Source organism: Podarcis gaigeae (genome assembly GCF_964106915.1).
Source record: "Podarcis gaigeae genome assembly, chromosome: 9".
NCBI classification, from domain to species: domain Eukaryota; kingdom Metazoa; phylum Chordata; class Lepidosauria; order Squamata; family Lacertidae; genus Podarcis; species Podarcis gaigeae.
In genome coordinates, this window is record NC_139685.1 from 38,963,428 (window position 1) to 38,976,800 (window position 13,373).

Sequence of the window (13,373 nt, forward strand, 5' to 3'; positions counted from 1 at the left end):
TTTTCATCTTCAGGTGAATACCTTTGTGGCCACCAAAGCTTTTAAAATAACTCCTGCAGTCTGGGTACCTCAGGTTTAAAATATCTTTTTCAACTTTGGGGTATGATGTGTTTTGGGTTTGGGTTTTTTAAAACTGTATTTATGCCATTTGTGATGTTGGAGTTTTATTTTTAATTTTGTATTGCAATGGCTTTTTAAATTAATTTATTTGTTGTAAGCTGCCCAGAGATTTCTGTGCTTTGGAGCAGCATAGAAATGTCATAAATAAATAAGCAGTCTCCATTGCTAGCATTTCATAAATATGCTCTGCACTCCTTTTCATCCAAGTTCTGTGTTGAAGTTGCCCCAGTTTACATAAACTGAATTAAATATGCACATTGGAAATATTTTTCTATTTTTGTAGGAAAATGAACCTACTTCCCAGAACCATTTTGATTCAATAATTTTGAATGTTCTGCCAAAGGTGGGAGGAGGGAAAAAAAAGGTTATGGAAACTGCTTCTGGAAAGACAATGCCTAATTATGTCAGTGGGGCTGAGTGGGGAAGAAAAAGAGCCATACAGAATGCCAAAACTTTCATCCTCTTGTCACCAACAGCTTTCAGAATCTACAGCTCTTCCAAGGCCCCTCCTCTTATGGAAGCTCTTCCGTACAGCAGAGGCTGCCAAGTAAGTGTGGAGGGATGGGAAGGTAGGACTTGCCAGGTGGGACAGAGCTACAGTAATAGCCTTCCACAACTGGTGTCACTACAGCTTACTAGTAGCAGGAGGGGGAAGGCAACTGGGAAATGCAACAGCTACGAACCTGCCCTTAAGCTACCAGCACAAACCATGCAGCACACTGGCAATGGAATTCAATAAATGAATATTCTATCGAACACGTGCGGAATATGAAAATTTAAAAGCAGCACCAGGCGAGAAGCAACTAATATCTAACCACCACAGCTCATACCATCTTTCTCTTTTTCCTTCCCCTTTAATCTCTCACAGTGTTGAGGTTCTTCTATTTTAAGGCACAGATATGACATACCTTCCCTTGGGCCATTACGCCTTCTCAGTCTGAGACATGTATATAAAATTAAATTCTATCAAATTCTGATTCAGTCAAGACTGGGGGTGTCTTTCGCATCACAGAAAGTAATGGACCTGCTTTAGGACATTAGCAAAGAAGACTATTTTCATCAGTGACTTCTGTTATAAAGGAGTTATTGCTTTTATTTCATATGAATTCTGGGCACAGTAGTTTATTTTTCACAGAAATGTGACACAACCACTGCTGTCCTTTGACTCTGCCACATGGGATAGTTGTTCATGCAACTGATGAAGTGGGCAGTAGTCTGTGAGAGCTAATGCCTCATCAAAATTATTCCACAGGTTTATCAAATTTTTCTAGAAAAGATTCACAAAGCTGTTCTTCTAGAATTCATTATTAGTGTGACAACTACGACAACAAACACTTCTTTCCCACAGTATACCTTAGACCAAGTGTATTGGCAAAAGTGTACCTTGATTGTACTAGTATGTGCTCCTGGATATTCTTTTTCTTCCAATGTTGACCAGCGCTGTATAAATTTTGACACCAGGGGATCATCATAGTCCACTATCTGAAAACCTGATACGTTGGCTCCTCCAAACTGTATTTTTGATAAGTCTCCATCAGTAAATCCCTAGGCATTGAACACATTGGTCAACTGGCCAGTTATTCAACTTTTCTGTCATATTTTAGTAAGAAAAACATTAACACTAAAAGGTTCACATACACATTTGACTCATAAAACTTTTCCTCACGTAAGGGTTTTCAACAAAAATTACTCTTTTCAACAAAAATTACTGCAGACTTCCAAGAGTTACATTGGCTGTCTGCCTTGTCATTTACCTTTAAGACCTCAGGGAAATAGAGACTGTGTCATTTAGTGAATGCATTGGTCTTCAGGAGTAGGTTTTTGTGAGGAAGAACTGCTGTGAGAAGGAAGCACCTGTAGTCTATGCATGTTCAGAAGGCCCTTTGCATCATATTTTTTGACTGTCAGAAGTAACAGTAACCTTATTGATCCCTTTATGATTTATCAGTAATCCTTAAAAAAGAACAAGAAGGTTTCGGGCTCATGGTGCCTTCTCTGACATGACCACTCAATGCACAAATATCATAGGAAAGCGCAGGATCGTGCATCATGTCAGAAATAGGACCAGCAGGCATATTCCTGATCCCTGATATCCATGTGGAATAAACCCATGTAAAATAATGGGCTACAGTAAATGGGCTAGAAGAGGAATATGAGAAGAGGTGGGTGAGTAAGAGGAATGGGCAAGGCAGAGTGGGAAAACTGGCTTGTTAGATAGGGGGATGTCATTTCACGCAATTCTGATATGATCCATGGATACCTCCTCTACTTCAAACTAGTGAACAGCTCTATAAGATGTTTTCCAGACAGCAATCTAGTCTGTCAATGAACTATATCATATAAAATTACCCCAAAAACCAGACAGACAGACAAACAAACAAACAAACAACCCCCCACTTTAATATCTGAAAGCTAAGTTGTGGTTAGTAGCATTAAATTAACTTACCAAATTTGCAATGATGTAGTGGTATCCATTTACATGCTTGCCAATTGTAATAACCTGCAAGAGAAATATATAACTTATCTGATTAGGGAAATGGCACATATACTAGAAGAAACACTTCATAAAATAATGTGGGGTTAATTATGGATTACACTGGAAACTATATGGTTCTGCGCTGAATCTTTTGAAGGCTTTGTGGAGTGCATTTTTGGGGTGGGGAAACCCAACAAGATCTCAAATAGGGCAGGACGTATTACAAATTCCAAATATATATATTTGTATTATATATATATTGCTTGTTTTCAATAAAGCCTGTGCTTTCCTTTGTCACTGAACAAGGTGGCTGTGGGATCTTTATTGTTGTTAATGCAGTGTTAATCACAATTAACGGCAGCAGTGCAAAACTCTCAACATGCCAAGTTCCAATTGGACAGTACTTTCTAAAATGTCCAGCCAGCCTCCTTCTCACAAGGCCTATTCTCAGGGTTCCTATGAATGCTGAAGAGAACACCTCTTCAATTCACAAGGTGGTGAATGGCCCTGCAAAACTGGGAGCAATTCTGTATGTAACTCCTATACATGTATATACCTGCTGAGTTTAATAGGGCTTACTCCAATGTGAGTATAAAATAGCAGCCAATACCCAAAGAACTATCCAGTAAAGACAAAGTATGCTCAGTGGCCTTGTTGAGGGTCAGTGAATTGGCCTGACTGAGCTCCTTAAAGCTGGGAGAGAGCAAGCCTGGGAGAGAGCAAGCAAGTAGATCCAGGAGTGGATCTACTATGAAACAAATAAAGCTTAAGCTTCAAGGCCTCTAATCCCAGAGGGTCCCAGAAGCGACTTTAGTCCACATTGCTTAAAACAATTAGGTCTGGTACCCCAATTTGAGCCACACAGCTCAAATGGATTAATTTTTTGTTGTATATATCTCAACAATCCCAAAGTTTGAAAGCCAAAAGCACAAATGCTGTAAAGGTAGAGTGTCGCGGTACAGCAATTTTAAGCAAAATCTGAGGTATAGTACTTAATTTTTAAAAAATAATATTATGCTGATCTGTCATAGAACAACCCCCTTGAAGAAGATGACCGTGGTTATCCAGACCTTGTTGCTAGTTGTGAAGGGCCCCCCATGACAGTTCAAGCTTCCGGGCCCCCAAAATGTAGGACTGCCTCTGACCTATAGGGTGCCTGACTGACCAGTAGAAAAGCAGTCCTGGCATTGGGCCAGGATACAATGAAACATTTTGGTCACATTGACAGTATATAGTTAAAGCACCTTTAAAACACATGGCTTCCTCCAAATAATCCTGGGAGCTGTAGTTTGTTAAGGGTGACGGGAATTTTTCAGGATTCTTCATGGGGGAGTAATGTGTTATAACTATGTGGTGTGGGTGTGACATTGCAATTCCCACAAGTATGCTATATTATTCATATATGGTGCTAACACAAGGGCTAGCCATTCTATATCTGTCTTAGAATCACAGAATTGTAGCATTGGAAAGGACACTGAGGATCATCTGCTCCAAGCCCCAGCAACACAGGAATATGCAGCTGTCCCATACGGGGATTCAACCTGCAACCTTGGCGTTATCAGCGCCACACTCTAACCAACTGGGCTTTGATATCTCTTCTGTGCCCTGTGTTACAGAAGCATTATTGCATTATTCACAGGTTCAAAAATAGGATGAGCCAACTGCTAGCCTTCCCTAGGAAAAAAAACCACAGCTACTGTTATGGAAGAAGTACAACCTGTTCTGCAATCAGCTAAAGAACTTGGGGTCTGTTTGTTTTTTTCTGATTTAGTCCTATAAATGTCAATGGAGCTAAACAGGCTACACTCCAAGTACTTCAAGTTAACTAGGTAGTACAGATCAGACTGAGTATCTTTTAATTTACCATTGATCAAACCAAGGCCTCCACGTTTCATTTCAGGTATCATCCTTTTAATCTTCTCTGATGGTCAGAAGTACATAATAGGCGTCTTATAGAGGACTTCATTTGATGAAGCGCCAAAATGAAAAGGTCTTGCTTTGAGAAATGATGGAAGCAAGGCATTCTACCTAAAGCCTTCAGCCCACAGATTCACTTTCCACTCCAGCTCAAAAGCATTTCAATCTGCTCAGCTCCAGGTGAGTAACAGAGCAATTCTAATCCCAGCCAGGTAGAAGTGGGAAGCAACAGAGTGGGGCAGCCACCGCTGCATCTGCAGCCCCATCACTCACAGCACAGAGCAGCTAAAACCCTCCTTCACACCAGCCTGGATCTGGTGTAATAATTGGATCCAGATTGGGCTCAATGCCAGCAGGTGATGTCAGTGGGGCTAGTTTATAACCAGCAGAGTCCAGGCCAGCTAAGCCCTTCCTGCTCTCTGCCCCTGACAGAACAGCCAAGGGTCTAAAGCCAAGGGTGGGAATCAGCAATTTCCTCCTATCCAGGTGTAAGCGAAAGCACCATGTGCTCATACATGGACCCTTTGGATCCAAGTTACTGTGAAAATGAGAACTGTGCATTAAACACCAAGAGCATTTATTAATCACAATAGAAATTTGATTTCTAAAAAATATGATGAACTGGATTTTCTGCTCCATGCATCAGTGTTATCAGAACGTTCTTGTCATTGCCGAAGTATGCAAAAAATAATGCAATTTTATTACCAATGCAGGCCTCAACACAAATAAATTGTGATGATAAATCATGATGGGAACATTTCATATGCGCTTACACTGTTATGCATTAAAAAATAGAGGGGAGCAAACCTGGTCTACAATGTCGTTGACTTTATCCCGTTCACAGTCGAGAATGACTCGCCTTTCTCTTTTTACCTCCAGATCCCGAAACAATGAGCGGTATGTTTCATCTTTTCTGTCATTATTAATGTTGCCCACATTTATAGCAGTCACTTGCCATTTCTTTTCAGCTGCAGTATCCAGTACAGCTTGTAGTGTCGACAAACCTGGTAAGATAGAAAAATACAATAAAGACTCAACCCCAGATGCATGGCTCTTAGGTTAATTTATTTCCAGGATAGCTCAACAACTAGCTCAGCAAACCAGAATCCCCATTTTTTAAAAAAATAAACCAGTGTAACAATAGCCACAACTTTCTTGGATCCCTAGGAATTTCTGTGCAGTGAAGATGTGAGCTCCTATAACAACATCCATTTGTTTGCACTACAGGTTCATTTTGGAAGAGATTTTATCATTTCTAGGAAGAAGAGTTTCTATGCTACCGTTGGGCATCGTCTCTTGAAAAAGGGCCTGTCAGGAGAAAAAATAATACAGCTACGCCCACTGAATCAATAACTAAATGCTACTGAATTGTTTTTTGGCTTTTGGGCTTGAGAGACAACACATTTAAAGCCTACTCTTTAAGTTCTGTAAGACTAGTAATAGATTCTGGAACGTCTAGTAGGCTGGGGAAGAGGACTCACCATCACTGCTCCTCCCAGCACTTTCTCGGGGGGGGGGAGGTGCAAATTGGTTAGAAGATCCCACCCCTTCTGAACTGCATTTTTTTAATGAATTTTATGTGAACTTCCTAATGATCCCTATCATTAAATTTGCCTTTTGTTCCAGCTGCTGCACACTGGGTCAACATCTGCATTGAGCTACTATGACCCAAAGGTTTTGTTTCTAGTCCATCATTACCAGTTCAGATCCCAGACCCTAGTCCAACACTCTAGCCTCTTGCTTTTGCAGACCCTCCAAGTGTTCCTATTTTTCAGGGACATCCCTGATTTAGAGAAGATGTCCCAGTTTCTGATCTGATTCTGGGAGGTCCTGCTTTTCCTTAGGAAATCCCTATTTTCACTGGATAAATGTTGGAGGTGTGGTAGGATGTCCCTATTTTCACTGGGGTATGGAGTTATCAGACCCTCCCAGCTGTCTGAAGGCAATCCTTTATACAGAAGCTTTTTTAAATGTTTACTGCTTAAAATGTCTTTTTAATATATGTTGGAAGCTGCCCAGAGAGGCTGGGGCAACCCAGTAAGATGTGCGGGGTATAAATAGTAAAATTATCATTATGGAATGGGACATTACTATTTTCATCGGAGAAATGTGGGAGGGTATGCTTTTGCCCTCAGTTTCTATATGAAGGCAGAGTTGAGTGACTGCTCAACCCCACCCTAATCTTCCCCTTGCTCCTTTTAAACTTTTTCTTGTGTGTTCTGTGTTACACAATTCCTGATTACCTACAATACATAGAAAAAGAAAAGGCCATGGATCAAAATGCTGAAAAAACAAAAACCCAGGCTATCCTGCAGTGCAGCTACAGTTTTAGAGAGCAGAAGTATTGCAAAGTAACCTTTGAAGAAGCTAGCAAATTGTTCCGCTTGTTAAACACTATAGAAAATGTCAAAAGGGCCAATGTAATCGAACAAGTTAATTACTTCTGGAGTGTGGAGAGGACCCCCTAAGGTTTTTAAAATTCCTTGTACTGTATATGGTTCCTGCTACTACTGCACATGTCCATGTTGACACTATACTATCCAAAGTGGTGGATTGAGCGGAACAGGGAATCTAATATAATGAGCCTCCTTTCTAATATGTTAAATGTTGAGCTCCTAATTTGGAACAAGGGAAAACACTCCTGAACTTCAAGTGCCCATAATGAGACTGCCTGGTGAGGACAGTAATCTGTCAAAGGGGATGAGGAAATTATGTGAAATGTCAGAGTGATGTTTTATTTCCATAAATAAATAAATAAATAAGTAACCAGAGGAAACAACTGTATCATGGAATCTCTAAAATCCTACTTTTCCATCAGAGATCCTGACTGCTATCCCCAGCTGCTAAAGTTAAGAGAAAATGGACAGGAAGGAATCTATAGGAAAGTTAATGTTCAGTACAAAAACATGACTGACAGCTTAACAGGCAGTTATGGACCTAAAAAATGGGCAAAATTTGCAATAATGGGACCAAAGTCTGAGAATTTGAGCTTTCATGTTTCGAAAAGTTTCCAGGTCTCAAGGTTTTGAAATGTCTGTAACCATACAAACATGGACCACAAATAAAGGTTTAAGTAAGTACACTGAAACATTATAGGGATGTGTTCAAGGTGCTTTCTTACATGCCAAATAGCTTCTCTCCTAAAAACACTATTTTGAGTAAGGAATACATCTGGAATCTAACTAAAATAAGCCTTTAACAAAAATTCTATCCCACTTATTTTTCCAGAGACTCAAGGTATTTAAAAAAGAGTAATAAAAACAAAGTAAAACAAATACAATCCCTAAAAAAAGACAACATATTTACATTTACATTAATGAGTTAACAATGCCAACCTGGTTAACAAATTCCAGCAGTACATAAATAATCATATTTAGGCAAAGTCTTTGTTTTTACAAAGCCAGGCTTTACCAAGCACCTGAATCAATGAAATTCATTTGCCAAGAACCCTTGGTTCATCCCCAAAATTTCAAAAATTATCTCTGCTTGCATCCTGTTGCACCTTCTGTGTTTATTCTGCAGAGGTTTATCTTCCTTTTGCTTCTTTTCCTTTGTCGCCTATTAGACAGGTCCATTAAAAGTAATTATTGCCATTTAAATTTTTCCAGCTGTCTGATTCTTAAAATATTTGTGTCTCTTCAGTTCTAACGCCTTTAACAGGTAAGTCCAGCATTTCTGGTTTGTCCCAGTTAATGAGATTTATTTTCTTCTAGGAGGCTGAAAACAAGAGACATGAGTTTCTGGCACTTGTACAAGCCTTTTTAGTGTGACAGCAGGCCAAAATGTGTGTCAAGGGCCCTTTAAAAGTGCCTTACGGCTTGGCAAAGCTCTTTAATGAGGCAATGAAGCATTTTGGGAATTGTAGTTCCCAAAGGTGAGCTTGCAAAATAAACAGGGACATAAACTTCCTTCCTCCCACAAGGCAGCTGCTTGTGTGTGTGAATGCAAAAAGGGGCTATATAAGCGGAACTAGACATTACAAGCAAACTGATGCAATTCAACCCATGGGCCCCCTTTAAAAAACCACACCCCCAAACCAGAACACCAACTTCGAAGGAGGTGACATGAAGCTGAAAAGTGTGCATGTATGCTCCACTTGACACTTTTCCATTCCCAAACTCCTCTAAGCAGTTTCCCTCAACTATAGCCTTCCAGATGTGTGTCTGTAATAGGGGAAAGCAGCTGTGTTGGGGAAGGACCAGACTAAAAATCTCACAAAGAAACAGTGCTGGATAAAGAAATATCTCTCCTTCCCTCCCCCTCCCCCTCCTCCTCCTTCTCCTCTCTCTCTCTCTCTCTCTCTCTCTCTCTCACACACACACACACACAGAGAGAGATCTTTCTTCACCCATCACTTTTTTTGCAAGATTTTTAATGTGGGAAAAGACAATTTGAATTAGACCCAGCTTGCACTTGTGCATAATGTATCATTCATCCCTAAATAAAGAAGAAGCTTGTAAAATGGCTTTCAGGGATATTTACAGGAAGAACACAAACAATAGAGACTAGTTAAATGTCACTTTGCAGTGTTGCAAGCAAGCCTATCAAGATAAGAACTTTGCAGGATAAGAACTTTCACTTCCCTATGCCTCAGTTTCCACAACAGAAAAATAATCCGTGGGCAACAGAACGAATCCAAGCCATAACTCACTGCTGCTTCTGCAGTGGTTTAATGTCACAATATTGTCAAAAACAATTCCTCTTAAATGGTCTTGTAAGGAGAATGGCTTCATTTCTGCAGAATCATTGGTGGCCTGTGCAATCTATGGTTAGAAGGCTTTCGTAAACACCAAAAGACCCTGAACACTTTTGTATGAGAAAGTCAAAAGTTTCCCCAAGAGGATGAACTGTTAATGTTCATGGTATTTTTTCTAAATATATGCTAATTTAAATTTGCTAGTTGATTAACTTTGATTCAAATCTTTAAAAATAGATCTGAATAGTATAAAAGAAATAAATAACTCACTCACCTACTTAGTGCTGCTTAAGACAGGCTACATTTTAGGACACAACATCAGTTGGAATACATCCCATTCCCTTTACATTGTTGTTGTTTAGTCATTTAGTAGTGTCCGACTCTTCAAGACCCCATGGACTAAAGCACACCAGGCACTCCTGTCTTCCACTGCCTCCCGCGGTTTGGTCAAACTCATTTTAGTATCTTCGAGAACACTGTCCTAATCAGCCATAATTATTCCCCGCCTCCCTGGTCTCACTTCTCATGCTGAAGTAGATAGTACTTCTATGTACGCATATTGGAGGACAACTTTCCCTTTCAGGGACAGCTCCTTACTGAGCACCTTACTCAAGGGATCAGGACAAGCAGAGGGAGCTGCTGCTTGAAGGAAATCAGAAATGCTTTTATACATAAGTACTCTTTTCAGAGTCTAAACTGAACTGACCATATCTTCAGCAAGTCAGGAACGATAATCAGATCCACACACTCTCTCCGGCCCCCAATGCTTCCAGCCTTCCCTGGTACACCAGGCTAGTTAGCTTTCCCCTAAAACCCTAATACTACTAAAACACTAGTAGTATTAAACCCTAACATGAATAAATCTGCAATCCCCAGGTAAATTGAAATGCAGATTCTTAATCTTAAGCATAGCAAAATGAAAATACATATCCAAACTGGGTCTATATGTGACACTCCCATTCCTTGGCAAACAATGCCTCCCTTCCTAACAGGGCACAACTTGGTCTTTTCCTGTGTAAAGCACAGGATAAACATGGTCTCTACCCACAGTCTAATGTCATGTTCTAGAGATGCAGGTGCAGGGGGTGGCTTGGGGCAACAGGCCAGGGAATGGTTGGATGGATAAGTCATAACCTGTGAAAGGTACCTACACAAGGAGAACTGCAGTAAGAGGTCCACTTGAGCTGGGCAAGGCTTTTCACTTTGATACCACCTACAAACATTGAACAGGGGTATCTGACTTTGCAAGTGTCCTACCTGACACTTCTAACTGCAACGCAGCAGGAAAGGGGAAGGAGAAACTTTAACAGCAGAATATTGCACACTTTTTTTACCTTTTTGCCTAGGTTCCCCCCCTACCCCACCCCCCAGCAATCATTTAAAAATGTTTTTCTGCCATTAAAAATGCTCTTAGAGGGAGGGAGTTGCAGTGAACTTTCTTCATTTAAGAAAACACTGTCACAGCTTTCCACAGGGATAACTACAAATAAAATTCAATAAAGTTCCAGCTAGTAATATTTTCCATCTTGGTATAGATTGGCGGATGATATGCACCGGGAGCCTACATGACAACTGACCCAGTTTCCCTAGGGAAATTCATACTGTGAAAACCATTACTTTTAAGTGAAAGTCATCTATTACTCTCAAAGGACTGGTTCTAACACAATATTTTCCTCTGCAGGAGTCCTTTTGAAATGACTTGTAGAGATGCACCCATTGATTTATTTATTTTTCCAGGAAGAAAGAAAAAAGACGCATAAGCAATGTCTTAGATCCAGAAGGCAGTTCAGTCTGCTACTTACCATATTACAGCAGTCACCTTTTCTCCTTAAGCACCCAAGGCCAGAACATACAAAACTGTTCTGTTCTGTTATACTTGGCACTCTCGGGCTCCTACATCATTTCAGTTAGGTTTGTGGTTCAAAATTAATTTCCGTAAGTTATGAAGAACACCTTACCTCTGTCACTGTCATAGAGATATGCAAACTTGGTCCACTGGTAATATTCAATCAAGCTCAGAAGTGCTCCCTTGAGGTCTGGCCTCATCTGGATGACAAATGGGTGCGTTCCATCTGTTGGGAAGCTGGGTGTTATGAAGGAGACATGAAGTGTTCCACAAAATGATGTGATGGTATTTACAGACTTCTTGTCATAAAATCCAAAAATAGCAAAGACTCCTCTTGAAAACTGGGAGCAAACTGGGAGAAACAAGCAAAAAGAAAACATTTTAGAATGTGCAACTGATCTGCATTTTTTAAAATAGAAAAATGTACAATTGCCCCCACACCTACAAAGAAGACTTTTAAGACGAAACATTGGGAGAATGGTTGCATTTATTAACATTACAAAATGAGATGAACAGCAAGCCAGATATACCAGATCAACCAAATTCAGAATGTAAGGGCAGGTGAGAAGGGATTGACTGAGACTGATCAACAATTTTGCCAAGAAACTGAAGCTATTCAAACAAATCCCTGTAAGATGTTTCCTTTTTATATCCCCAAATACTGCCATGTTTTCTTCAGTGTCATCCTGAGTAATGCCACACGTATATGGCATCTGTATGATATGTACATCAATAAGGGTGGCAATGATGCTTAGGCAAGATCAAGAAGTTCAGCTCCAGGTAACCAAAGATAACTGTTGTCCAAGCAGACATGAAACTGAAAGGCATGCATTTGTGAAGCTTGCAACTTCATCAAAGACATTAGAAAAACTGAAATTTCAGATAACATTCCTTACTCTACTTACCCTACATAATCTAATTTGCTCTCAATAGTGAAGTTTATTTGTTAGTTTGTTTGATGATAATGATGATCATCTACTTGGAAAAACATTTGACATATTTTGCCCACATTGTTGCTTATTATTGTAGCACACTTCTAATTTAAATGTGTGCTATTCATTTTAAAGAGATGCGGGTGGCGCTGTGGGTTAAACCACAGAGCCTAGGACTTGCCAATCAGAAGGTCAGCGGTTTAAATCCCTGCGACGGGGTGAGCTCCCGTTGTTCGGTCCCTGCTCCCGCCAACCTAGCAGTTCAAACACGAAGTGCAAGTAGATCAATAGGTATCGCTCCGGCGGGAAGGTAAACGGCGTTACTGTGCGCTGCTCTGGTTCGCCAGAAGTGGCTTAGTCATGCTGGCCACATGACCCAGAAACAGTACGCTGGCTCCCTTGGCCAATAAAGCAAGATGAGCACCGCAACCCCAGAGTAGGCCACGACTGGACCTAATGGTCAGGGGTCCCTTTACCTTTACCTATTCATTTTAAACTATCTTTAGAAGAGGCTTGTGAAATGGTTTGATGGGTGACTACTGCCTTCCTCCCTGATCTGCCACAGAATGGGAGGGGGGGGGAGAGAAACTGAGTTCTGTGTAAGGTAGCATGTAGTCTGATCCCAAGGTGCATCCCCCCTCCCCCCTGCTATTTAGTCATCTTTCCTATAAAGACCACCTGAGTCCAAATTAGCCATTCACCCTTAGTGATGCTCAGGAAAGTGTGAAATCTGATTGACTCCAGAGTTTCCGTACCATCATTACATCCAGGATATGATCCTTAATTGGCTAGGATCACTTAAGAAAGAATGGAACAGAGGTTTTTAAGTGTCCACTCAAGCAGAAGGAAGGAAATGACTGTGAACAAACATTCACAAAAGTTGAATTTAGGATTTTACAAGACTTTCTGACTTCCCTTCTTGAAATCGCTGCATTTGAACCAAAAATGTTACCTAGAGAACACATGGCTGATCCATAGCAAACATTTTCTTCCTACTTTCTTTGATCCCACATGACTCTGTTAGGTCTTATTTACATGTTCTCTTTTTAGCTTTGTGTTGCCTCTTGTGGACTAGCTGATGTTGTGCTATAAAACCTTTCAGCAACTACAACTATTATTTCTATGCATTTATGGAGAAATACTGGTTCACACTAATGCAAAGGACATAAAAACACAAGAGGAGCAGTCTAAGCACTGCACTTTGTGTTCTAATGCTCTGTTTCATTAAACTTTTAATATCAGCATTATAGGACTCAGCAGAAGAAGGTCCTTCTCCATGGCACCTCAGGTCATGGAGCAAGAAGAATAATCCCCTGGGTGTAAATAGAGTGCTGATTGTTTCATTTTTATTACCATCTCAGACAATAAAAGCCTAAAACAATGCTG

General features: G+C 40.4%; 1 protein-coding gene across 6 annotated transcripts in view; it reads right to left on the minus strand.

The window, feature by feature from the left end:
- GRIA2 (glutamate ionotropic receptor AMPA type subunit 2) overlaps window positions 1-13,373 on the minus strand; it is a 78,832-nt gene that overhangs the window by 24,336 nt on the left and 41,123 nt on the right. For all 6 annotated transcript variants that reach the window (XR_014568059.1, XM_083755549.1, XM_083755551.1 and 3 more), the window contains exons 3-6: window positions 11,168-11,407; window positions 5,321-5,517; window positions 2,567-2,620; window positions 1,504-1,665 (exon numbers count right to left, since the gene is read on the minus strand). Coding sequence is in view for 5 of the 6 variants with exons in the window: in XM_083755549.1 (XP_083611675.1) it covers window positions 1,504-1,665; window positions 2,567-2,620; window positions 5,321-5,517; window positions 11,168-11,407 (653 nt within the window). In the remaining variant the exon portion in view is untranslated. The remainder of the gene's footprint in view (window positions 1-1,503; window positions 1,666-2,566; window positions 2,621-5,320; window positions 5,518-11,167; window positions 11,408-13,373) is intronic.